General features: G+C 38.1%; 1 protein-coding gene across 10 annotated transcripts in view; it reads left to right on the top strand.

The window, feature by feature from the left end:
* INPP4B (inositol polyphosphate-4-phosphatase type II B) overlaps positions 1 to 27,774 on the top strand; it is a 312,388-nt gene that overhangs the window by 122,196 nt on the left and 162,418 nt on the right. For all 10 annotated transcript variants that reach the window (XR_009486134.1, XM_059843843.1, XM_059843840.1 and 7 more), the window contains 2 exons: positions 14,687 to 14,805; positions 16,682 to 16,798. Coding sequence is in view for 9 of the 10 variants with exons in the window: in XM_059843839.1 (XP_059699822.1) it covers positions 14,687 to 14,805; positions 16,682 to 16,798 (236 nt within the window). In the remaining variant the exon portion in view is untranslated. The remainder of the gene's footprint in view (positions 1 to 14,686; positions 14,806 to 16,681; positions 16,799 to 27,774) is intronic.

Below are 27,774 nucleotides of genomic sequence, written 5' to 3'. Positions count from 1 at the left end.
ATAAACACTTATCTAGAGATAAATTTTGACTAGCTATGGCTAATCTATTTAGAGAGGAATTTGTAGATGCCTGAATTTGAAAAGCTATTTAACAGTTGAAAGGGTTTTTTGGAATTTAGCCATTCTATAGACAGGGGTTTATTGTCTTAGCTCTTGAGTGATGCAGTAGATAATAGGATTAAATTCTGTCAGAAATGTACAAATTCTGAAATCTTGCCAGTTATAAAACTGCTGCATTTATAAGTCCAAGGGAAAAAAAAAGGAGGATAAGGCTAGGAAGTACCTTTCTATTTCAAACCTTAAATAAATAAAATTGGTAGGCTTCTTAGTAAAATCAGTTTTTTTTTCTTGATACTGAAAATGCTGCTTTTTTGTCTATGGCATGTTTTTCTTATAGACTTTGCAATTGCTGTCTCATGCTTCAAAATTCCTTTTATCCAAAATTTCAGAGGCAAGGCTTTGTCTGTGCTGAAAACTGTTGTGTTTTCTGTGAAGAGAGGTTCCTGCTCAGTATCCCAGTGAGGAAGAGTGCTAGAAACAGATTAATGACAAGACCTCAATCTTAGCATGAGTTCATCTACCTCATTCCATGCTGCTTTGCCTGAGCTATTTCTAGTTTCTGAGGTAAAACATTCATAGCTATCTGTAATATAATGGTAATTTTTAAATTAAAAATTACCATTTAAATTAAAAATTACCATTATCAATTTTTAGAGCTGATTGAAAGTTATATATGTAAAAGGGCTCCAGAATTACTAAAGAATTTATAGATACAGGTAGAGATTTAATGCAATTCTCTCAGAATTGGGATTTTGTAAATTTTTTCTCACTTAGATATTAAAAAAACACCAAAAAAGAGCTAGTGAATACTTTAATTTGTCCTTTAGTATTTTCACAAGCATTGTGCTTGGCTTCTGAATTATTAGGTGTTCTGGTGAATGTGACATTAATTTTTCAGTTATTCTGATGAAATGGAAAGCTTGTTTTTCCAGGGTATTTTTAAACTAGTTAATCGGAAAGTAGGCTTAAAGATCATTGCATGAGAGAGAAGTTATTTTTGGCACTTGCTGTTGCTCTTTCTTCATCGTTATTTTTCTCTTCCTGCTTTTGCCCAAAAATATACCTCCTACAGTGCATACTTTCTCCTATTTGCCTTGCCAGTCTATGTGCTCTTTCCAGTTCAATATTTGAATCTGATTTTCTCAAGTGAGGCTCTTCAGATTCCCTGGGATGGCTCCCAGGTGGGTGTGATAGATCTCAGCAGGAGATTTGACTTGCTGTTTGCGCATACACAAATGTGTGCCATTCCTTTACCCCTTCAGGCTTTAGGATCTTGGAGTGCCGAAGAGGGTGAGTGGGAGAAGGTGTGGCAGTTCAGTGACTGAGCTAGGAAGGGGAGAACCATGGCCTACCTGGCAATTTTCTGCCATGGAAGGAGATTTCCTTGCCAGCATCTTCCCAGTGAGAGAGGCCTTGAGCGCACTGTCCCACTATATCGCCACACATCCACAGGAACAGCCCCTAAGTGACTGGATGGCTTTGTGCTTACCTGGTACATAATAAATCTATGACTGATTTCTCTGTGGGTCCAGGTAACTTGTCTGAATGAAGAGGACTATTTAGATCCTTATTGAGAATATTGTATTGATCCTTATTGAGATATTTGTACTCAGAGAGCAACAAGACAGATAAGGATGAGGTATTCCTTTTTTGTTAGAGAAAGCTCTACAAGACTTCCTTACCCACAAGTGTGATTTGGATGGCAGTCCTGGCCCTGCTGCCTTCTTCCAACATTTCTCTGCCTCCCAGTAAGCTGACATTTTAACTATTCAGAATGCAAGAGATTTTTTTTTCCTTACTCCTTAACTGTGCTTCTGCTAGGGAATCTTGAAAGGTATGTAGTGTTTGCACAACGTTTTCAGCAATAATGTTGGTCTTCTCCACAGCTTCATAAATCCTTTAAAAACTACACTGTTTCTTCTAGAAACGGTGCTTTTTTAAAATCAAACTGCAATGTGTGGTAGGATTAAAGTTTTAAACTTTATATCTACTTAAAAAAGAAATTGTGTGTACCACTAAGTTTGCTGAAGAGCCATTTTTAGTATCCCTGGTTGTGTGCTTCAGTGCCGAAAATTTTAGTTTTCTCTGCTGCTGCCTAATTGGCCCTCGCAGCCCTGGGATTTTTTTCTAGGCAGAAAGAGAAATAAATTTTATTTTGAAATTACTGGACAGGGATAGTTGGGATTTTTTTTACTGTGAGGGTGGTCAAGCACTGGCACAGTGCTTGGAGGAGGTTGTAAAGTCTTCATCCTTGGATGTTGTAACACCCAAGTAGAGGCAGCCTGCTGTGGTTGACCCTGCTTGGGTGAGGGGGTGGACTTGTTAAACTTGAGGCTAATTCCAGTATCTCTGTGCCAGGGATTTGTCATGTAACTTTCCAGAAAGAATTTGGAGGCTTCTTAGAGCTGGTAGTGATTGGTTCAGCATGAACTCCTCCAACATTCTGTACTGTGTATGGACAGTGAGGTATCTTTTGATCCTTACTGTTGTTGATACCTAGCTTGTGATCTAAAAAAATCTTCACGTTCTCTAAATAATCACTTCTAGTTATGTTGAAATTAGACTATTTTAAATGGTTGCTCTCTATGTGGACTCAAGCTGTTCTAGGGAACTTGCACCCTTGCGTCATAATTAAACCGTTAACTGGGGCACACTGAAGACACCATGAGGGATTTAAGAGCAGCGTGAATAGCCTTTCTTTTTGGGCAAGGAGAGTCAGGACTGGATAGAGTCAGCAATTGTTAAAATAGTTTTGTGGATGCTCTTGGCCTGGATAATATGTTACTGGTGCTCATTTTTATGAATTTTTGTGTATGTGCAAAATCATGGTTTTTTTTTTTTTGTTTTTTTTTTTTTGTATATTCTCTCAAGGAACAGTTATTCATGGGAATGTTTGCAAAATGAAAGCTTGAAGTAAAAAATGTATAGTAAACTTGTATTTGCAGAAGTGGTGTTGGCCAGGAATAAAACTGAACTGGAGTTTTACCCTGAGTTTTAACTCTTAGCCCTTTCTCTGCAAAGAAAAGAATTTGGGTCAAAGATAAAATAAGCTGATGATGACTGTTAAGTGATTAGTGCCCTTTTTCCAGTGGGGTGGACCTCATTTCTGCAGTGATTATGGACAGCAACCTGAGTTCAGAGGTACTAGAACATAAATGTAAAATACCAAATTACGATTGTCTTTTGTGCTCTCTGTGCCTGCTGCCATGAAAATCTTCCTTATTTTGCAGTCAAGGAGAGACAGCTTTGAGTGGATACAAGCAGACTCTCAAGTCTTCCTCTGTCTTGTGTAATTGTTTGCAGCTTTTTGTGGTTTGCAGCTGTTATGTTAGAGGTGGGCAGAATGCTAAAACCCGTGGAACTACTCAGACTCTTTCTGGTCTGGTGCTCTGTTGAATGAAGAGAGGCACTGGCCCCATTTCTCCTTCAGCCACCCCGCTGGGTGTGTTGTGAAGGAAATCAGCAGAGATGTTTTTGCAGAATGTGGACGAGCAGCTGTGCCTTGCCACTGCCTGCCAGCCCGAGCCTGTAAGGAGAGGTGTGTGGTTTTCAGATCCTGACAGAGCCAGAGGTGGGCTTGGAGCTGCTCACATCGTCAGGGCTGAGACTGTTAGGATGTGCCCTGGAGCCAATCTGCACATGTTTAGGGACCTCTTACTGTTCAAATCTTAAATACCTCCAAAGCCAAGTAGCAGGTGTGTGGAGTCTCAGAGTATTCTGTTTAAAACCCACTCGTGGATATCTCTGGCTTGTTGAGAGTTTACTTTCAACTTTTTTACTGTCACTTTTTGCAGTTGGTCTTTTCTAACCTTTAGCCCAGACTGTAGAACACTTCATGAAAAATTGCCTTGGGAATTCCTTCCATCTCTTTCCTTGTGTATCTTTCTCTGTGAAGGTAAAATCACTTCTTAATGCCAAAGGGGTAGAGATTATTTGGAAGACAAAAAGCAAGTGAATTATTTAGAGGTTATAGTAGTCACAGAGTTGGTGCTTCTTGTGCAGAATGGTAATGACTAAACAGAAATGGAACAACTGTCTGTTGTTAGGCCAATAATATATTAACTGAAAACATTTTTAATAGCTCAAAATATGATAGCTCTTGACTCTTTTGACTCTTTGCTGCATTAGCTGAACCTTTGTGTTTCAAGTGGCAGTTGTTAAATACATCTCTGAATGTGCCTGTAGAAATAACTGCGGTAATACTTTCATGTTATAAAACACTTCCTAGTGGACTTGGATTATAATCCTTATATGTGGAAACAGAAATTACATAAATAGAAAAACATCAAATTAATAGAAGACTAAAGTCATCCTCTCCTTTTGAACACATTATTTATAGATGTACTTATTTTTGGAAATTCTGAAATGTATGGCCTGTGGTGAGATTTGACTCAAAAATCAGGTTCTTCTGCAGGCCCTGAGAAAACCTAAATGCAGCAGTACAAAATCCCACACAACTCGTGATGCAGCATGACTAACAGACTGACCTGAGGTGCTTTACTGAAAACAAACAAAATGCTTAACAATGCTTTCTTCATTGTTTTACCCTTACCCGCTGTGGCAAATAAATTTTCTAGTTCAGTTATGGACACTTTAATTATTATTATCAGCCATGTTTTTAGAGTGTTTTTGCTTATTATGTGGAATATAAAACTGCCGTGGTATAAAGAAGCATTTTAAAAATTTACTTCAATCTTGTTCCAATGTTCAAAACAAGCTAAAACTTCAATCTGGAATTCTGTTGCTTTTAAGATTGATTTTTGAGAGACTGAAGGCATATAAAATTTCATTATGATGAGTTAAGAAGAATTTGGTCTTAGTATTCCTTAAAGATGAGAATTCTTCATACCTGGGAAGCTGAGGATTGTTGTCTGTAGGATTGTAAATTAGCTGCTTAAAAAACTGAAGTTTCACTGTTTTCAACTTTGAGATGAAGAGCTGCAATACCTAGGTAATTCAAGATTCAGATCTCTAATCTACCAAGAGGTGTCTCTACAGAGACAAAGAAAAATTTTTGGGGCTTTTTTTGGTTGTTGGTTTGTTGTTGTTGGTTTTGGGTGATTGTTGTTTTTATCATTATTTTGCTTCCTCTTAATTCTAAACTATTATTTCTTTGTAAAAATGAGTGAAAATAATTTAAAATTTTATCTGTGAAGAAGTCAACTATGTCTTTATGTGTGTCAACATATCAAAATCAAGGCAGTTTCAAACATATTATTGTTGCATGTAAATAGCTGTTGTTCACCCTTGAAGAAACTTCTGCTAGAAATTAGAGTGTATTTACAGTATAAGGATTAAATTTTCTGGTTTGGTTCTTACTCCTTTGTAAAAATCATTAATATCTCCCCTTTTAAATCTTCTTCAAAATACAAACTGCAGAGTTGAAAATTTAGAGTAATAATTATGAGCCAGTGTCTTCGAGGGGAAATGATCTTGGTTTTGATATTGAAGAAACTACATAATCAAATGTATTCACCGCTTTAAAAATGTTACTTTGAAATAACATCTAGGCAATCACAACAGCTACAGTCACTATGGTGTTGTTCACGCTGTACTTTTTAGAAGGCTGTTTGTCTGTACCACCAGAGTTTTCATGTCTGTGGTACATTTTTTGGAGAAGTTTAATACTAAAGGTTATTCCTTCAAAATACACAAGTAAACAAATGCAGGATGCTCATGGGAGATGGACTCCTTGAAGCTCGTCCTCTGACATGACCCTTGACCTGTGAGGTCTGGACTCTGTCATTTATGTGAAAAAAACCCAAATATATGTTTTATAAAATTCCTTGTGAAGGAGTTCTACTTTGTTATCTTGTGCAGGTCCCATGCTATTAAAGCAATAGTAAATTATTGGTCAGAATGACTGCTTCAAAATCCTCTGAGGAGTTAATCATTGTCTCTTATTTGGAATTCTAATTTAGATATTTATCCAGAATTGCCACCTTTCCAAGCAAATCTTCCGTATGTTAGAACATCTTCTCCTTTTAACTGCAGATTGAATGCAGATTATTTAACATTTATCAAGCATTTCCCTACCAGCAAATTTAATCATTACTGGACTAAAAGTGATTGTTCCGGATTGCAGAAATCTATTTTCTCTTTTGATTAAAAGCATGTCTTATTCTTCTTTGCCTTGTCTTTTGAAGTACATTTTAGTCTGCTTTTCTTTGAGGTGTGTGGGGTTTTTTTTGCTAAAAGGTCACCTCTGACATAATGGAGGGATTAGTCAGTGATTTGCATTGTGTTTTCTGTAGAGGACCATCTTTTTAGGGTATCTCACTGGTCATTTTCAACATCAGACACCATGCAATGAGAACCAGTTGTGAATCAGCCTGACATTGAGGAATCCAGCAGAGTGGGGGGTTAAAAATGAAAAAAAAAAATACAAACATACAGGTAAATAATATGCTGCCTACTTTTTTTTAAAGGCCACATTTTACCTCTTTTGAGCACTTCACATGGAGACTACTACAGAACTCAAAGATTCCTGCTGTCTTCCCTTAGGGTATATTAAGGAGGTGGTTTTGGTGGGAGTTTTTAATTATTTTATTTTGGGGGGTTTTGTTTGAATCTTTATGAATTTGAAATGACATCACTTTCTTGTCCCCTTACTTGACACAATGAAAGGAAGGAACACAGCTCTTCTCACACAGATGAATTTTAAGGCTGTTCAGTAAGACAGTAGACCTATAGTTTGCTTTTATTATTGTCTGTCTTTTATTTTTTGAGTTACTGTTGTCAGTATAGCTCCCTACTGCATCTTGTCCTGGCATTTTCATTTGCTTACCTTCAATATGTAGCATTTTTACTTAAAGAAGGAATTCATAGTTTTATTCACCAGCAGAGTCTCATGGGTGTCAGGGCTGTGGCCACACATCAATTTGCTGACAATTAGTTACAGAGCTAGCTCCAGAGAATTTTACACAAAGTGCTTAATGCAGCCTCTAAACCTGCAGCATTTCTTAGGTGTACTTATGTCAGTGTTAACATCAGCTGGTTTGGGTGGCTTGTCCAGGCTACAGGTGGATCACTTCCTCCTGGGGGCTGGACTCCAGTCCAGTTCTCCTGTAGCTGGGCTTCTACCCAGGAGCCAGAGTAGCTCCATTACAGCTGCTCAGAGCAGTTGGTGTTCAGCAAAGAAGCAACCTGAAAGATTTCAGGTTGTTTAGAGCTCTTCCTGAACCTTCTTGTCTGCTGTAGTTGCTGGACTGTGTTGCTTGATTCCCTTCCTTTGTTTTGCGAGGGGAGTTTCTTTCCTCAACAAGCATGAAAGTATCTTGTGAAGATGCATATGGAGACATGGATTTGGAGTCAGGCTAAGCAACAGCTGAATTTTCTTTACATATTAGAGAAGAATTCTGTCTCTATAGTTAGTCAATACTGTACGCTGAGGATCAAACCCATGTAATGTTACACTTGACAACTGCTATAGCAGTGAAAAAATGCTCCTGTCAAAGGAAGCACTGTGTACCGTTGTAATAAAAACTGATGTGGCAGACTGAAAACTTTGCGACTTGACACTTTTGTTTCTTTTCATCTTCTTGTGGTATTGCTGATGTATTTTTTTACATTTATTTTATTTCCAAAGAGATGTAAAATGTTAGGAAACAGAAGAAAGTATTTTTTAAAATAAAATCTGAAATAAATTGTTATAGGTTCTAATTGTTTTCTGCTGAGATGCCAGCTGTACTCATCATCTTATTTGCAGATGAAGTGATTACCAGCATAAGCTTATGGTATAAAGAAGGTCATAGTTCAAAGAAAAATGGAATTCTGCTTACCATTTGCAGATCTTCTGATTCTTCATTTGGTACTTTAACTTGCAACCACTCTGTTTTTTGGATAGCGAGAAATCTGTGCAAGAAATTACAGCAAGATTACTTTGCCATTAGATACTTGATATGACAATATTAGGAAAGGTGAAGGAGGAAATGGTATTTAGCTCTGTTTCCATGAAGATTCAAACCTTTTTGTGGTATTCTGAAATACCAACAACACCAAAATGAATTGCAGCCTTGAAATAGCAGTATCAAAATTTATTTTGATATGGATGTATTTTGGAGTAGTAATGTATAGCAAGTTTTTGTAAGGCTTCAAGCCCCTGCCCCCCTTCTTTCTTAATTTCTCTCACTAGAAAACTGAAGATCACAACCTAAATATCATTAGGAGGTGGTGCCTTGAGTAGAATAAATTTGAGCAGAAGGAAATAGGGTAATTGATAATTAAAGCAAACAGCAAGAGATCTGCTTTGCTGTCACAAGTCTACTGCAGCATCTCTGAGAAAGTTTTCTGTGCTATTAGAGTCACAGTGTGCTCGGTAAGGGCATGCAGTCTTTTTGGGAAAAATTATATTTTTGCAATTACTTGAAAGAAATAAACAGATATATATATTCTCAGACACATTTTCAAAAATTAAAGTTCAAAAATCTTGATCAAAACCAGTTTGTTTCATTACTTAAGGAGCTTTTAAGCCAAGCTGTAAGTTCTCTTCATGTTGCTGTTGTGTAGCTGAAGCCTAGAGCACAAAAATGATGGAATTCAGTTCTCCACAACTGTAAATAAAGCTGGAGCAAGATTATGGATGTTCTGGAACAGATCATCTGACATTAGCAGCAGATCAATGCAGAGCAAATGTAAATAGCATGGATGGATACTTAACACATGTAACCATGCCTTCGCTCCTGCAGTGCAGATATGATGCCTGTGAGCTTTGTTGATCCAGTCATCCTGTTTCCTGAGCCGCTTGCATCTATCAGACTTAAACCCCTTAGTGTCTGGGGTTGTCCAGGCTAAATAGCAAAGCTGTAAGAGGAAATAGGCCTGTTATAGCATGTCAGAAGAATTGAAACCCCATTGCTGGCAATGGACAATGAAAAATTACAAATAAACCTTTGCATTGCTAAGGAAACTTCTCTGTCTGACCATCCAAATGCCACTCTGGCAGTCAGACTCCACCACCTGAGCTGGGATCAAACCTCCTTTGCAGCTACACCCCCCACACTCATACAGGCCCTACTCTGAAATAGATAATTTCTGATTTTCATGGTGGTAATTCTAACCAGATTAATCACTTCATCTGCAAATAAGATGATGAGTGCAGCTGGCATCTCAACTCATGGGCATGATCACTTATCAGTGTACAGCATTTCTCCACAGCAGCATTCATGTGTATCTTTTTTCAATGACTCATAAATGATCATGCTCTTTTAGCTGCAAATTAAGTGGGTAATGACTGAGGTTTTTCTGGGCAGCATACTGATAGATTATTTACGGTTAGTACTGTTAATATTGTTTCGTGTTTGTGGGGGTTTATTCCCCCAAAACTTGTACTTGTAAAGATGTCTTAGAGATATTTTTTTGTATGATTAATTTGGTAAGACTTCCCTGTCACCTTTTTCTTGGATTGTTGGTAGAAATTTTCTTCTTGCTGTTTACTACAGACATCCCTGAAGGATACTGATTGTTTTATGTATGTACGTTTCCTTGATAACTAGGCTACTTTAGCAACCAGCTGTATGTTCTAGAGAACAGATATATTATTTTTATAGAAGCCTGTCACCCCCAGAGACAGGAACAGTGATCTTGAATCTTCATAGGTAAAAATCGTTGGGTCTGTACTTATTTGTATATGTGCTATAATGTAGTTTTCTGTTGCACTGAGTTTCTTTTCATTATAGAGTTCACCTGAGTCTGAGCATCTATTTTGGTCACTACAATTAAAGAGTGTCCCTCCTAATGCATACCTGTTGCATGGCTGTGTAACTGTGCCCTCATTTTGTGATAACATGGACATTATAATTTTTGTGGCCACATCCATTTAGTCTTGCATGGTGAATTGTTCTGGGAGTCCACATTGCAAATTGTGGGAGCAACTTCTCTGTTCTTTCTGTTCCCATCAGCAAACTGAAGCATTCCTGCTGGTGCAGGAATGGGACAACCAGTTAGTAGTAGTATTTATGATAAACCAGTTAGTGAGGTTTATTATGGAGCACTAGCAGGAGTGCTCATTAACACCATTCTATGCTAATTCCCATCTTCAAATATTCATTTCATTTGCTTTCAGGCATGTTTTGCCAAACAGAGAAATTGCTGTTCAGTTCTCAGCCCTCTTGCAGTTGCATTTGCACTCTTAATTCAGAAGTGTGGCCAAAGCTTTCCTGCGTGTTCCAAAATTTGATTATTCCTAAGCTTTTGCATGTGCCTGACTGAAGGTATTCCTTTTTAGCAGAGCCAGAAACAGTGGTGATGTCTACTTCCTTCTCTTACACTTCCCTACCATCCACAGCACTCCCCCAGGATGGAAGAAAGTAAACTGTATGCTGTTCAGTTCTGCTTGTAGCGCAGGTCCAAGTCTGGCATTCCCTTCTTCAGCTTGTCCTTTTGCTCACTAAGGAATAGCTACACCTTACTTAATTAGTTTATCAAGACAGACTGTACATTATTATATATAAACTAAATTGCTGTGGGATAATAATGCTGCTGCATTGTCAATGAATGAATAAAAATTTGAACATTGAAGTTTTGAACATAAATATGTGCATGTGAGACACAGGCTTTTCCCATGCCCCTTGTCATCAGATACTACTAATTTTCTGTTGTTTTGACAGCGTACAAAATAGCATACCCTGGAGACAGCAAGGCTATGTTGTTAATTCCTGTTCCTAGCCAGCTCCCTGAAATCTGTTTTGGTTTGGAATATGGGAAGGAATGAAACTGTGGGAAATGGTGTTTCTGTCAGTGGTTAAAGAAAGAGCTACCTTTCACACTGCCATATAGGCTAATACATACATTGTGTGAATCCAGAGTATGAGAAGACATTCACCAATGTACTGTATTTTTCCTCACTAGCAAAAATAAACTGTTCAGTTTCAATGCCATTTCCCAATTTTTGATATGCTCCTTGGCTCATTTCCCAAAGAACTCTGAACTCTGAGCTGGGAATGTCTTTCATTCCCACTGCCTATGTTTGTTCTAGCTACTGGATCTTTTCCATTTCTTGGAGACGCTGCATCTTTCTGTTTCTCTGCCAGACTAATTTTTTTGCTCCAGTGGGCTTTGTGCTTGGAGCAGAGAGTGAGAAATGCCTGGTCAGAAGTGTTACAGTTTCAGGGAAGGTAGATGATGAATTTCCAGGCTATTTCTATTTTGGGTTTTGTTTGTTTTGTATGTTTCCTTTCTTCTTACTGTTATACAGTAATTGTGATTTTTTAGTTTTTCTCTCTGTACTCTCTTCCAGTATAGAAGCAACATTTTCAGAAAATCTTCCAAGGTCCAATGAGGAAACAGTAACCAGTCTTTCGCTCCTTTATGTGGGCGCGCACGCAGAAGGCCAAAGAGCACAGCCATCATATCAGTGCAGCACAGAGAACAGTGAAATATCAGTAGAAGATTTGTTTCTTCCTGCTATCTTAACTTCTTTCTTTGTTGATATTAAAGCATAAAATATTCTTAACGCAGTTCTTCCTTAAACATTCATTGTACACTGATAGGCTCAGCAGAGCTTTGGTCACCAGGGGAATGGATGACTCAGGCTTTTACACACTGAGTCAACAGTCACAATAAGTAGATTCATATACTTTTGGCATGTAAGTACAAGCTGGTGCTTCATTTCACTGTTTTGTTGATGAATTTTTCCAGAATTAATTCAGACAGTCTGAAGTATTGAGAAATAATATAACCTGTGGTCTGCTTGGCGTCGGTTATGGTCCAAAGTGCGTTGATGGTGTTACCTCTCTCACGGTGTTGCGTTTGCAGTTAAGGAAACAGCCTCAAAATGCCTTTCATGCTTGTGTTTTCATCAGTTTCTGTTTGAGGGGTATGCTAATAATAACTTACAAACTTGTTTAAATATATAGCATGCTTTCCTAACTGTGTAATGTTTCACTTTTTCCACTTTGTTTCTTTGAAGACCAAGGTTTTTGAGGTGCTGATAGTAAAGTTGTTCATGCAGCATGGGGCTGTGGAGCTTGCCAGGCTGCAAACAGGATATTACAAGATTTTATTCTTTGGCATCAGCTTAAAAGTAGTTCTTTTGTTTTGTTAAACTTTTCATTTGGGCTGTTTTGAAGGGAAGTGATGCACTGTGGCTCAAACTGGCAACTTCTGTGTTCTTTACCTGGGATAACTTTATTGAATATCCTTTCTGACTGAAAGGAGAGTTGTGAACAGCAGTAGTCCAGTGTCACAATAGAGATAAATAACACTGTTATCCAAGTAGATGCAGGTTTCATTTAATTTCATTTATCCTTCTGCACCAGTGTTTCTCAAAGAGTTCTGATGCTGATCTTCCCTACTGGAGATATGCAGATTAGTTAGTTTTCTGTCAGCTCTATCCAATGAAATTCAAGATCATGCTGCTAAGCCACCTTTTTACAGGAAAAATGATCTAATGACTGGATTGCAGTACTGTCACAGAAATAAATTGTCTCCTATGTTCAGATAGCACCAAGGTGGTGACCACTTAGTGCAAATCTTCTTCCTATTGTTAATGATTTCTCAGTAGGATAATAAGCCTGTGCTCTTGGCAGCTAAAAGATTTAGTCATATCTAGATAATGTATTTGAGACAAGCCACAACTAGATCAAATTATTATTTCTGAGGGTTTTGCCTACATTCATCATGCAGTAGTACTTTTTCCAAGAGTTCAGCTGCAGAACTCCTGCCAGAGTCACTGATAATGTTTTTTGGGGGTCTAATTTTGTTTTTCCTAAGTGTCTGTGTCTCTTTGTTTTTCTCACTTTTGTTGTATTCTATTGAATTGTGCGCTGGCTAGCCTTCCTGTGTGGTGGGTGTAAAAAATTTGACTGTCTCTCTGTTCCAGCTTCTGGTAATGAACATGAGCTCCCTTGCCATTCCTCTGAAACTGTGCTACATTCTAAAAAGATTATTATAGAGTGCAATATTTAAGGGCTGTATGGTGGCATGAGATCAGCTTCTGTGGGGGGAACTGGCTATATTTGGAAATCTCAGTGATCTGCTACTACTTATGTGATCAGCTTTAGAGAGGACAAAGTCAAATAGTGTCAAAAGGTGTCTGCTGAACCTTTTGTGCTTTGACAACTGCTTTTCACAAAGTCTACTGTAATTTTTAAGGTGATGTCAAGTAGTGCTAATATTCGGTCATTTTAGTAAGGCGGTGAGTCTTAGCAGCAGAGACTTGCTGGCAACTCACTGTGTGAGCCTGATGCAGTTACATCAGCTATGTCATAAAGACTTCATCATGCACAAACTTCTATGCTTATCCCCCTTTTTCCACCAAATTATAATAGGGGTCAGGTTGTAACTCTATACCAGATTTCATTGGCAATTTGGACTGAAGCAAAAACTTTAATCTCTGAAGGTTAGATTTAATTGTCTCCCTGTCTCTTTTAACTGTAACAAAAGATTGATAAAAAGCTTCAGCTAGTTTTCCTTTCATTTACTCCAGCAGAGGTTCATGCCCAAAGGAAAAAAAAAAAGGTATAAAACAAGCTGAGTTGCCCTTTTGTATGTATCAGAGCTTTTCTAGCATTGGCTTCTCATCAGACCAAGTTTGCTTGCTGTGAAGATAATCTCACATTTTGAAAAGTTAAAGGTCAGCTGCACTTGAGGAAGCCCCTGGTAGATGATGTAGGCTCATAGAAAATACCCTCAGTTTTTTCTTGACAATTGCCCTCTCTGAAGCCATAGTCTTTTCTTTGCTTGCTTCAGGCTTCTGAGATCCCAGGGTAGTTTATTACCCTGCAGAAACCACTGGGTAGGTCCCACTGCAGTGTTCACTGCTGTATGTTCCTTGGGGAAGAATAGAAGGTGGATGGTGTTTGCTTTTGAGCCAGTGCATGCCCCATTAATCTGTGTCCCTTCTGTGGAGTAGCTGATGATGCATTTATTTATTTCTTCCTCCTTTTTCTTCAGTGCTTTCACCCTTTCATTTTAAAGGCACAAGGTGTGTTAGTGTAAAGAATGATCTCAGTCACCTGCATGACTCTGAGCCCAGGATAAAAGTGAATTATTAAATCAGAACGGAATTTCTCTGTTAGGTAGAATGAGTTTTAATAATGATGCTGTGTAGGCAGAATGCAATCCTCATTTATATATCAGTCACTGACAGAAGAATTGGTTATGTTGCTGTCTGCTTTTAGGTATGTAGATTTATACCTGACAACTAGCTCTGCTAAGTTCTCCAGTAATAACAAATGATATAAACCTGCTTAACTACTGATAGCAATTAGTTGTTTTAGAATGTGTTTGAAATGGTTGTGTAACTAGGGAAATTCAGACAAGAGAGGATTCAATAAGGCTGCTAAAAGAGATTTTGTGGGCAAATTAAATGAGTACTTATGTAAAATTACTTACTATTGCTGCGTATGCGCATGCACACTCATGGAGTGGGGCTCATGAGCCTCTGGCAGGGAGCTTTGCAGAAGCTGCAAGTATTTTTAGTGGAAACAAGATCTCAGCTCAGTTCTGTGGCATGTGACTTCCTATTTCTGTAGGTTACTTCCAAGGGACTTCCTCTGTTAAATCGACTTGTCTCTGGAGATTTAATCTGGAGCCTGGAGCCTGGTCTGCTTTGTCCTGTGCCTGTGACAGCATTTTCCTGGAGTTTGCTTTTGAGTATTTTATTTTTATTTTGCACTGTCTCCAGCATGCAAGGATCTAGTGGCTGCTACCCGTGATCAGAAGCTGAATACGTTTATCCAAGTCTCAGTGGTGCATCCAGCAGAGCACATTTTGACACGGTATTCAAGCACTGAAATCGTGGAGGTGAGAGTCTTTCTTATTCAATTTACATGTTGATTATTGGATTGCTCATTTCTTCTTTAGAAAGTGAATTGGGAATAAAACAAGTTAGTTCATAGTCTTAGGTAAGACAAGCACACTCTGGCAGTTAGTAAAGCATAGCAAAGTGTGCTGTAGTTCTTGGCATTTAACCAGGATAAACAGAAATTAACTTGGCTTTTCATGAAAGCTCTGTTGTTCCAAGTAGAGGCATGAAGAATATTCCAGTTCTCCAGACACAGGTTTAGAATGAAACAAGGAATTGTTGCTCTCATGAAGGGACAAGGCAATGCAAAATAAAACTTAATTAGGAGTAGAGTAAGTTTGGAAAGTATTTTTAAATGCAGAAAAGCATAGGTGTATTATGTGGTCTGTTATCCTATTTGTTTTTTGTTATATTTTTTCCATTAAAGAGTTGATGCTTTTGCAATTTGAAAAATATTACCCTAGATCTATAATTTGGGAAAGAAATGTGTGTATGTAATGTCTATGACTTTACATAAAATTAGTAATTTGCATCATACATTACAACAAAAGTTGTCTGAGGCTGCTTTGCTAGTCGTCACTTTGCCCTGTAAGCATTGGTGTCAGAAACAGCAAAAATGGTTCAGAGAAAAGGAAGGATGAGCAATGTAGATGTAACTTGCTTAACTTACTGGAGAGATTCACTAAGAGCAGGGAAGTCTCATTGTAAACACACACATGACTTCACCAGAGGCTAGTTTTAACTACTAAATACAATGAGAATATTTCATGAGCTCTTTGTGTCATTACTTTCGACAAACTACTAATTAAATTATTATGGTTTCAGCCCTTAACCGTCCTGAAACTGCTTAATTCAAATATCCTGTATCTGATCTGGATGTCTCATTGCCCGCTGTCTGGAATGATGTTGTGCAAAAGATTAATAGATAACTATTATTTTTTTTAATAGAAGTTGATGCATTTCCTAATTCAATGTCCTAGACCTCAATAAATTCCTGAGTTTGTTTTATCAAGGTTCTTGTCTTTTTAGTCAAACTTTGGTGGAGGGGAAGGCAGGGACACAGAAAGTTAGTCCATAAGATAAGTCACCTTTGTCATGCCCAATCATTTTTTTTTTTTTTTAATTATTACTTAATGGAAAATTTAAGGATACATGCCTGGTATTCTTTGGAAAATAAGTGTAATTAAACATTCAGAAATTATAAACAACATTTTGTATTATTCATTAAATTGTACATCTTTAGCTATGATATAGTTACTTCTGTTTACAGGTTTTAAGTGTAATCATAATGTTTCAAAGCACAGGAATGTTATTTTATTGCAGTACTGCCTAAAGAGGAGTATTTCAATCCCCTCTCCACAAAATCAGTATCCATAATGTAATACTGAGAGTCTTTGTAGCATTTCTTTACACTTAGCATTGTGGCTTAATGAAGATTGCTATTTTTTGTATGTGTGTTCAGGTTAAATCTTCAGTACATTTAAATTAAGATGAAATTGTGGTACTTTCAAAAAGTGTTGTGGGAGTAAGAAACGGTTTGGTTATTATAGGTTGTATTCCAGAACCTGATACTGGCTGAGCTGTTTAAAAATGTGATACTATGCTCTGCCTCTGAAGCACTTCATATCCTTTCCAGTTAAAAAAAAAAACTTTGTTTTTGTTGTGGTTTTGTTTGCGTTTTGCTTGTTTGTTTTTAGTTTTCCTGATAAAATTTTAAGGCTGTTTGCTTTTACTCATTGATTGGGTAATAAAACTGAGCTGTTCCCATCTCTCTGCTGTAGACAGCTGACACCTTTTGGGTTTCTGTACCTCCATAGCGACATCCTTCACATTGCTCAGCTGTTACCTTACTGAGTTTTTACTCGTGTTGCACAGGGTACAAAAGATCCACTGTTTTTGACTGGTGTGACCTTCCCGCCGGAATATCCCATCTATGAGGAAACTAAAATAAAACTTACAGTCTATGATGTCAAAGATAAATCCCAAGACACGGTAAGTGCTTTGCTTCAGTCCTTGCACAGATTTACTGAGGAATAAGTTTCTTGCTGTGTTGTTCTTTGGCTCTCATTACCAAATTGGGGAAATGGTTTGATATAAAATTAGTTTTGTTGTTCTCTTGTGCCTAAAATCTGCTTTATCTGTTGATATATTAGAGAGTAGAGAAAGAGAACCATGCACTTAAGATGGGCACTTTGCTATTGGCTTTTTAACTGGTTATATGAGTCAGCACAGGTATTCCTGGCAAATAAAAGATTGCTCTGGTGTGCTTTTTGAGGGCAGAGAACACTTGGAATAGACCGAGATAGCACCACTGTGAATAATTTTTCAGAAATACATTTCTGATAATATTTTACTTATATGTACAAACCAGAATGACAGTAGAGCCTGTAACATGGGAGAGAGCTACTCATATTTAGTCTCTTGTGTAGTGATATCTGCAGCTTTTCTGTCACTGCTTCAGTTATTGATTTGTAGCAGTCCAAGTTCTACAGCGTCACAGCTAAAGGTGAATCATTTGGGGTTCCAGTGTTGTACATTCTTGAATACAGAGTCAACTTTTTTCCATGGGAGTTACTCACTTAAGCTGATATATGGAGGCCAGTGGGAAAATCTGAGTGATTTAGCCGCCAAATAAAGAGCTTGAGTACTATTTTATGTGTTCAGGTAATCTAAGACAGTTTTAGACAAAGGCTAAGCCTTTGTCTTAGCCTAGGACAGAGCTAGATGTCATAATAAGACCTATGGGAGATGTGTGTTTTTCTTCTGCAGCAGCTGGAATCTAGCTGATAGTTTGCTCTTAGACATCAAGAATGGCCCTTGACACCTATATTTAATTAACTGAATTGCTCTTTGCCTATCTTTAGTTGGCACCCAGAGTGATTAAAGCAAGTGCGAGCTTATGTCCTGACTGTATATGTGCTCATTATCTATAAGAAGGAAATCAAAGGCATAATTTAAAGCTTGAGACTGTCTTTGAACTGCTTACAAAAGTAAAGTTCTATGTTTTGAGAACTTGTAATTTTTTTCAGGTAGAAAATTATTGATCTATTTGTTTAAATTTTCAACCTTTGTGAGCCAACAGGTTGGTTCTGTCCCCTCACTGTGCTCTTTCATGGGAATGTGTGGAGTATTTTAAGCATTGAATCTGAATTTCTTCTCTGTTTAAGAAGGGAAGGGACATGTGTGTGCATTTTATAATGTATATATTTTAAATTTGGTATTGGATTAGACTACAGGGGCTTAAAATGGGACCTGCTGTTTATTCAATAGAGTTGTCACCTGTGGACAGGTAACAGGCATTGAGTGAATGGAGTTGGACTTTGTCCTTCCTTTCCAGTTTCATTTTGACTGACAGGTGCTGGAAAATAATATCCTATCTGTAAGTGATAAAAGTGAACTGGGTTCATAGTACTTTTCTCTGTACTACTGCTTTTCTAGCTCCAGGCTCCTCTACTGGCGCTTATGAAAGAGAAGATCTACCCTAGAGAACAAATATAATTTGATAAGCTCTTTGCAAACTTGTAAGAACTTTCTGTAACTGTTCCTTACAATTGTAGTTCAGGACTAGAGTCTCTCCCAGGGAATCCCATTGATGTAGTTTGTAGATCATGAGAGAATATCTGTCTCTTTTGTCATAGCATTTATATTGTTCCTATTTGAAACATTCTAGATCTGTGATGTAGTATAGTATTGTGGGGGAAAATATTAATCTCATCTCTGGTTTACATACATTTAGCATTTTTTACTATTCAACCATTTTAAAGCTGGATGTAGGCAAGAAAAAATTAAATAAGATGTAAGATTTAAATCAAGATGAGCTGCAGCATATGTGAATGACCCCAGGCTACCTAGTTGCAACTCCATCTGTGGCAATATTTGGACTTCTGTTTACATCCTAAAATCTCAGTCATGATGTAACTTGACTTACTTACCTGTAATTAATTAGAAACCATCACGCTTTCTATTAGTTTGGGTGACTTTTTTTCAAGTCTGGATGTTTATGTAGGCTCATAAAAGTCAGGTTGAAATGAGCTGTAATTTGATACTGTTACCAGCATAACTGCAACAGCACAGACCTCTATGCTTGCTTCACAACCGAACAAATTGGATATGTCCCTTTGGCAGTGAAACTGCTCCAAGTGCTGAGGTGTCACAGCTCTGATTCTCCAGTCTACAGTAGAGCTGGCTTTCTTGTTCCTCAAAAAGTGCTGCCTCATATTATGGCTGCCAAATGTAGTCCCACCATTCCTCCAAACCGACAGGTAATCAAGTCAGGGGTGGAGGGGAATCCAGGCCTGCTAGGCATGCCCTGCTCTTCTAGGCTGTGCTCCAGAGCAGACACCAGATCAAATAATTGAGCATTTATAGCAGAACTAAACCTTGGATTTGGCTGTGAGATATTTTGCAGAAATTGTGTTACAGTAATAATTCCCACAGCATCAGGGCTGTACTACTGCTTGCCTCAGTTGATAAGCTCATAGTAGTTAATATCTCTTGTCACAAATATATACTTTAACTTTTCTTATTTCTCTTGTTGCAACTATAAGAAGTGAATTCTGTGCATTAATTAAACTCAGCAGGATTTTACTGCCGCAAATAGAAGACGGTAGAATAGGTGGGGAAAGGGCAGTGAGTACATCACTGGGTAAAACATTTTTTTGGGTTTTGTTAAACCTCACTGACTATACAAGAGAATTTGCTCTCATTTTCAAATCTGCTGGACTTTTACTATAATACAAAACTAACTGAATACTTTTTGAGTTGTGCACACAGGTGATAATATTAAAGTGAAAGAGAATGCTCCTCACTAAGAAACAACCAGAATTTATTTTTGGCCTGCTCTTTTAAAAAAGTCTTGAAAATAACCTTTCAATGCTAGTATTCCTGTACCAGAAAGCTTTTATTTACTTCACTCTTGCTTTTCATTTAACTTACATTACGTAAGAAGTATGGTTTAATTATATTGAAATACTGTGCAGCTGGGATCACATTCACTGTTCTTGACAGACTGAATGTTCTGACTGCACTTTTAACTTTTTATGCATCTCTGTCTGGTGTTGATCATAATTATATCTTGGCTGTGTCAGATTTTCTGTAATTGAGGCTTTTTAGTTTAATGAAATGGGTTTTTTTTTTTTTTTTGTTTTGACTGGTCTTTCTAAGCGATTAGTTACTGTAAGTTTTCATGTAAACAGAAACTTTTAAGAAAGACTATGACATTCCCAGTTTACTTAGATATACTTAGAACAAATTAGTTGAAATGTTCATGAAATATCCTTTAAATATATCCAGTGAAGCTACACATGCAAATTGGTGGTTATTGCCATATTATGAAAAATGTATAGTGACATCTGTTTCTACATCACAAAGATTTTTCTTCTCATATTGCCATGAGCAAATTTATGTTTTACTGGCTTGAGCTACGCTGTCTTTAGGGTTTTATCAAGTTGGGTTTTGTTGTAATGTTGGGACTGTCTGTACCTGTTCTCTGTCATTGTCAATAAGATCAGAATTATAGGCTTATAAACTGTTGAAAAATTACCTCTGTCCCACTTTTACACAAGCATGCTGCTCTTACCTTTTTTATAGGCATGCATTTTGTCCCAGGTTGGTCTAGCAAGTTTTAGAGCTGAAGCCGGGTTCATTCTCTGGGACAATACTGCGTAGCACAAGTCAGGTACCACTGCTACATGACAGACCCACAGAGAATACAAAGCTGATGATTTTGTGTTGCACTGAGAGAAGTCTGCGGCCTAATCTGGGAGGCAGCAGTCGTTGTTCTGTGTTTGGAATATGTGTATCCTGCAGCAAGAATTAACCTTATACCCAGTGAGTTGGGCCACTTCTTTTTCATCCACACATGGACAAGTGCTGGGAACAGAGGCAGGAGCAACTTTTTGTACCTGCTGGTAACTTTCTGTATCTTATCTTTGCATCATCCCTTCAAAGATAATCTCCTTAGGATGGCTATTACTACTGGAATTCTTGTGCGACACTGAAAAGTTACACACAGCCACTCCAATGTTACCTCCTGAGAGCAAGGAGAAACTGGATGTATAAAATGCTGTTAAAATACTACATTTGACAGTCTGGTCTTCCTTTTTTTACTTCCCAAATTTAATCTTAATCTGACAATAAAATTAGATTAATTTAATAATTAATTAAATTAGAAGTTAGGGGCTAGAAGTTCTGTTTTAGATGTGGGAACATATGTTTTAAAGTGGCAATTTTAGATTATTTAGGCTTTAAATTACATGTCTTTTTTAACGCTTGGGGTTTAAATCTTCTATAATACCTGTTCACTAGGAATGAAATTTTGCAAAAGGTTTTGCTTTGTGTGTTTCTTGATTTTGCAAGCGTCCCTGTTAAAACTGAATCCTGCTGGGGTGAGTGGAAAATGAAGACTGTCCATCGTGACAGAGGCATTTTGAGTTAAGCTGTGAAGCCAAATCTGAAGCGACAGTGTTCCATGTTCCCTTGTGGGCATTGATCCCTGTCACACCACCACCATCATGCAGTTTGATCTTTGGTGCTTTGCCATGTCTGCTGAAGAGACACAGGGCTGGAACATTAGGAGTGCTGCAGAGCAGTGTGTAAAATGCATTAGCAGAGGTAAATGTGAAATCTCGTACCTCGCCTTCCTGTTCTCTGCCTGAGTGCACCTGAGTGCACTCAGTCCCTCATTCCTGTGAACGCTAAAAATAATGAAACAGTTTCTCTTCAAAAACTGAAGCAAAGTGTTATACTTGTTTAAAGAAAAAAAACACTGAAGTCTTCCCTTTATCAGTTGCGTTCACTGCCGTCCCTGCAGGATTTGCAGAGAAATATTGCCTTAAATTAGAAACTCCTATTATCTCATTCTCCATAATAGAGCAGTCTGTAGACTACTGTAGTCCTACTCACAGAAATACTTGCACTAAAGCTTTAGATGTTCATGTTTCTCTTCAAAATCATCTATTTTTTTCAGAAATATATATTTGATGATAGATTTAGTTTTCTTTTTGAATCAGGCTAGATGTTCTTACTAAACATCATTATTTGGAGGAGGAGAGGAATGTTTTTTGATTATTCAAAGCACCTGCATGTTGAATCCACCTAAAGTATTATTGTCAGTCATCTCTGTATTTTATAAAAGTCTTGGATGCAAAAAAGGAAAGTCAAACTACTGATTTTCTGTTGGGTTTATATTGATATAAATTCTTTCTTTGAAGTAGCAAAGGTACAAATAGGTTTCATAAATCTTAGTTTATCTGTAAGAGAATTGAGGATAAGTGTCAGGACTAGTAAAGTTACAGTTATAGACTTAGTCCATTTGGACTGCTCTTTGCACCTCACCCTTGAAAATTTAGTGGGAGGATTTGGTTTTGCAAAAATCTTTCTCCCTTTGAAACTACTACTTTTTCTCCTACCCTTTTATTACTTTTTTTCTTTTATTGAGGCAAACTCCTCCCTATTTCTGTGTCTTCAGGGAAAATTGTAACCTACTGTTCTTTAATTTTCCATTTTCATTTCCTTTTCCACCTACTCTGCCAATCAAATGCTATTGCTGCCTCACATCAGGCAAAGGTTTGGTCTAAGAGCTGACTTTTGGGAAAATATTTGTAAAAGTACCTAGCAATGAGACCAATGGTATTTTCTAAGAGTCTAAAGGGTTGTCTTGAAAATTGCTTAGAAAGAAAGGAACAAATTAGTAAATAACATTTTCCTGTAAATTTCATTTTAATCAGCTAGGGATTTCAGTAACATAGGCATGATTCTTGCAGTCTCTGTTGCACTGCCTAAAAAGCTTGCGAATATGTCATTCTTGAATATCCTTCATTGCTCTGCCCCTCACTAGACCAGCACAGAGCACATCAGAACAGTCAAACAAATCCAAGGTGGCTTTTGCACTGCCCTGTCGTTTCTTATGATGACTTTTAGTGTTCAAGGGGCAAGTGCCTTGTATGGGACGCTGGGATATTTTCCTCTGAAATATGTATGCTGCATACATTACTCTGAAATAGAGTAAACAGATGAAGGCTCAGTGTTTCTGTAGTCAGTGTGGAGCAGCCTGGCTGGGAAGACATGCCCTCAAGTTGTAGAATATGCTCCTGTCCTTTCAGAGGGTTGAACTACTTTCCCTCTAAGTGCCTTTGATGCTGACACCCCCTGGACAAGGCACTGGAGAAGCCGCTCCTCAGGAGAGATGGCTGGTGCTGCCAGCAGGCTGGATACTGAAGCCCTCATAGGGAGCCTAGGCACTGCGGGGGTGAAGGATTTCCTTGAGCTAAATGCAGCAACATGGAAATGTTTGAGTCACTTCAAGGATAAGATTTGTTTGTTCTCATTGATAGTTTTTTATTTATTGTCAATTTTTTATTTATTGATCAGTTCTTCCAGCTCAGATGCATGGGTACCCAGACTACAGCTGGCCTTGCTAATAAAGTCTGGGGCATAGAAGACATTTTAAGTACATCAGCCTTTCCCTCATCCTATGTCTCTGTGTGCCTCTGCATCCATTAAAGATGAGGTTCTCCTTAGCCCTTCTTTTGTAGCTAATGTATTTATAGAAACATTTGTTACTGTCTTTTATGGCAGACTCCAAATGAAATTCCAGCTTTTGGTCTTTCTAATTTTCTCCCTGTATAAGCTGATGGAATCCTTGTAGTCCTCCTGCATTGCTTTCCCTTTCTTCCAAGGGCCACAAACTCTCTTTTTCTCCTTGAGTTCCAGCCAAAGCTCTTTGCTCATCCAGCCCCGTCTTCTTCCCCACCAGCAGGTCTTTTGGCATGGGGGGAGGCCTGCTCCTGCGTCTTTAAGATTTTGTGAGGAATGTCCATCTTTCCTGGACCTCTTTGCTGCTGACGACTGCTACCCAAGGGACTCTGGTAACCACATTCCTAAATGGGCCAAACCTTGCCCTCTGAAAGTCCAAACTGGCTGTTCTGCTGACTCCCTTTCCTTTTCTGAGACTTGACAACATTATTTTGTGATCACCATGTGCAAGGCAGCCTCCAACCACAACATCACCCACTGTTTCTCCTCTGTTCACAAAAAACAGGTCCAGTGAGGTGCCCTCCCTGGCTGGCTCACTCACCAGCTGTGTCAGGCGTGCCTCTTTCCCACATTCTAGGAATCTCCTGGACCCTTTCTTCTCTGTTGGGGTGAATTTCTTGCGCATATCTGGTAACTTGGTCCCACCATGGGAACAAGAACTACTGATAGTATGACTTTTCCCAACATTTTGTCCACCTCTTCATCCTGGTTGGGTGGTCTGTCTCTCTTGTTGCCCTTCCCCCTGATCCTTTCCTGTAAACACTTGACGCTATGGCAACCATCATTAAGCTCTAGACAGTCAGAGCCCTTCCTAATACACAGGGCTACCCCACCACCTCTCTCCTTCCTTCCTTATTCCTTCTGAAAGGTTTGTAGACATTGATAGATACTACACCCTTTGTAGAGACTGATGTAAAACAGAGCAAAGCGTCCAATCAGGATTGAAAATATTAAAAGAAAAGTATATGGACCAGTGGCAAGTCTGCTCTTGCTTTTGTGTTATGAAAGCAGGCACTCAGAGGTTGGAAACAGATTTTTCTTTTGAGGTTTTGGGGTATGTCTTCTGTGAAATTGAAAACAGCAAATTCAATCTGTTAGAACAGATTTTTCTTCCTCTACCATGTGCCTCACACAAGTGTCTTTTACAGTTACAGCCATGCTTGTACCAGTAAATGTTTACATTTGAAACTTTGTACTTAAAAACTAAAGCTGAACAAATAATCCTATTAAAAAATTACATTAGAAACATATGCACTGGATGTAATGTGAGACTTTATCTTCTTGAGCAAATTTTTGCTAGAAGAGCATAGTAGATTGCTCTCAAAGCAAACTGAATGTTTTGTATTATGCTCTATTTTAAATTTTTGATGAATAAACATGAAAGGCTTGTGTAATCATTTAGGATTTCCAATGCTGCTAGAAGTGCATGAATCTTTGAATTTTACAGTAATCAAAGCCTCTTTCTGTAATCATTATGCAGTATTTTATAGAACTAAATTCCCATGTGGCTGAAATTCTCCATGCTTGGCTTTCTTCATGCCAGAAATGAGGATTTTGTTTAGATCTGTTCTTTGTTTTGTCCTGTTCATTATGGATTGTGTGATCACAAAGAGAGGGCAAAAATCCCTGCCTTCTAACATACATTTTCTTTAAGGATCTGTTTGCAGCTTGCATAGTGATGGCCAGAAAGCCAGGAGAACAAAGGAAAAATGCAGTCTTGTAGCATGGTCAAAATTTAGTGCATGTGGTCCTCTCAAAATCTCAGCAGCATAAATGTGAATGAGCACTATTAAGAGCAACCATTTTGGACCCAAGGTTTCAGTGTACAAAGCAGTTACGGCGTTGAACAGAGCATCAGCTGCTTTGTAGTGTTCTGGCACTTAGTGGAATCTGAGATATCTTTTCACTAAGGAGTAAACTGACTTCCCTCACCTTGAATTTATTACTTTTAGGTGAGATCATGGATTATAATCAAGGATTCTCTGGCACAGTGACATTAATTATGTTTTTATTTATTCTTTTTTTGGTGTTTGCTTTTTTTTCACCATTCTGCAGTGATGAGAATTTACTGCATTTTGTTCCCCCTGCCCTCTGTCCTCCCCCCCACCTCACTCTCCACCACCCCCCTGAGTTCTTCTCATTGCAGTCCTGGTATTTTTAAAGCAAGAGTAGTTGAATACTTTTATAGTACCATGCAGCTGTTGATGTTTATTGTTGCAGTCTTACCATCCTTAAATTTTTTGCTGTATACACAGTCTCACTAATGTCACATGAAAAAGCTGGAAGTCACAACTATCCAAACCACTTTAATAAGATTTCATTTTTCTTTTCTTTTTCTTTTTATTTCCCCACTTCAGTTCAGAGTAGGGAACAGTATGAGTTTATATTTTTCTGTTTTTTTCTGCCCCAGCTTTCCCTGCAGGTTTCAGCATATTTCAGTAAGGCACAGCATTTAAGGCATAACCAGTGTAATGGCTCATAGACCTATCAGGGTAACTCAGAGCAGAAAACAAAGATGACAATTAGAAAAGACTGTTCTATCAGCTTTGACTGTAAAACACCTGAGTCACCTTCTAGTGAAATTCAAAGGTCTCTCATTGGAGAGGAAATAGAGAGATGTATTTCGTCGGCAAGTTGCTAAGCAGACGTTGTCATACACGTGTCGGGAATAGTAAATAAGTAGGACATTTGCACCATTTCTAGTGTATGTATTCTTGTGAGATAAAATGAAGGTTTTAAGTGTGTGTATGTTATATGTTAGTCTGACTTGATATCTGACTCGACAGCCCTTTCTGGTGGAATCTGAAGTCTTCTTACTTCAGTGAGTCTCACTGTTAAATATGGTTGTCTACATTGCTCAGGTTTTTGGTTCTAAGGTAAGACTGTTGGCATTTGTCACTGTATTTTTAGTGAAAGAAAGAAAATTACTAGATCTCTGTGGGGTAGAAGTCTGGGTCTTTTAGCAAAAAATGGTGGAGGTGTAACTGTCTTAGAAATTTGTTTCGACTATTTCCATCAAAATCTGGCAGCAGCAGTTGGAGCAGTATTGTATCACGGTGCTTAAGTTTCCCCCCCCTCCACTTTACAGCAGTTTTACTGGGTGTATTAGAAGTGCATTCAGAGTTACAAGCTATTTTCGTTCATTGCAACAGCATCTGCACTGTGAGTAGTTGTATGTAGGTATGTTTTGTCTTAAAATGCAGATCCATAAGTTTGTGTTGGAGAAAAGAATTTCTCTGTTGAGACCCCTTCAGACCAGGTTGTTTGCTTCTGAACAGAAAATCTATGTCATGAGGGACAAATATGATTTTTTTTCCTGAGAAGGCAGTGGTTAGTATGTTTTTGAGATGTTTGGAAGGCTTGGATTTTGACACGCAGCTGCCTCAGTGAAATCGAACACTGAGGTCCTTGATTTATTATAGCTGTAGATTCTCATTGCCTCGGTTCCTGGGGAATAACTTGGCAGCTTTTCAAAAAGAAGTAATTTCTAGGCTCTTCCTAAAGAAATTATCTCTGAATGTAGAAGCTCTGGACGGTTACTGCCCAATTATTGCTACCCTGTTTTGAAATAACATCAATCCTGTAAGACAAGGACATTTCTGAATAATTAGCTGGGTCCGAGTGGCTTTCAGGCTTGGGTATGTCAGAAGACTGTCCTTGCAGTATAAATTAAAGTATAGGCACATATATACAATTTCATTGAGAGGCTTCCTGAGAGACTTTTTTTTGTGTACACAAAATACTCTGTAATAGTCATGTCCAAAGTTTCACTGGCCATTTAGACGACCTTGGCATTATCAGCTTGCAATCCTCTCCTGGTGAATAAATCTGTCTGGACTTAGAATTAGCCCTTTACAGAGTATTTGATAGTAGGGCGGGGGTGGATTCCTTTTCTCCACTACTTCCTTAATGTTCCTCAGGCAGTAGCTCAGTGGCCCCTGGAAAAGGCTTCTGTGAGAGAGACCACAGGGTCTAAAGTTTTCATGTCTGTTTTCAGGCAGGTGAAACCTCATAATCAGCAGTATATTCAGTATGAAAGACAAAAAGCCTGTTGACTCCATTTGCATTAAATTCCACAGGAATACGATTCTGGCATTCTTAACATCTGAAATACTGTTCCTCAAAATCCATGAGCCTATCTATTGAAGGAGTTGAAGAGACAGTAACAAGAAGTGAAGGAGTGTTATGTAGTTTGAAAAATCAAAGCATTATTTGCATTGGTTTTGGTTTGTTTTCCCCCTTTTTCTGCCAGTTCATTCTTTTTCCAGATTTGCAGTTTGGTTTCCCTGCTAGGTGTGCACCCTGTTCTGTATGCTTATCATGGACCATGCTGTTTATTTGATGTTTCTGAAACTCTTAGATGAAGCTGCTTTTAGAGTTACCTGATTTTTTTTTTCACTTTTATTTAAGACAGATTGGATGTAGTCATTGAC

This window comes from Haemorhous mexicanus, chromosome 4, assembly GCF_027477595.1.
Source record: "Haemorhous mexicanus isolate bHaeMex1 chromosome 4, bHaeMex1.pri, whole genome shotgun sequence".
Taxonomy (NCBI): domain Eukaryota; kingdom Metazoa; phylum Chordata; class Aves; order Passeriformes; family Fringillidae; genus Haemorhous; species Haemorhous mexicanus.
Note: the sequence above shows the minus strand (reverse complement) of the source record. Positions and strands in the feature narration are given on the sequence as shown.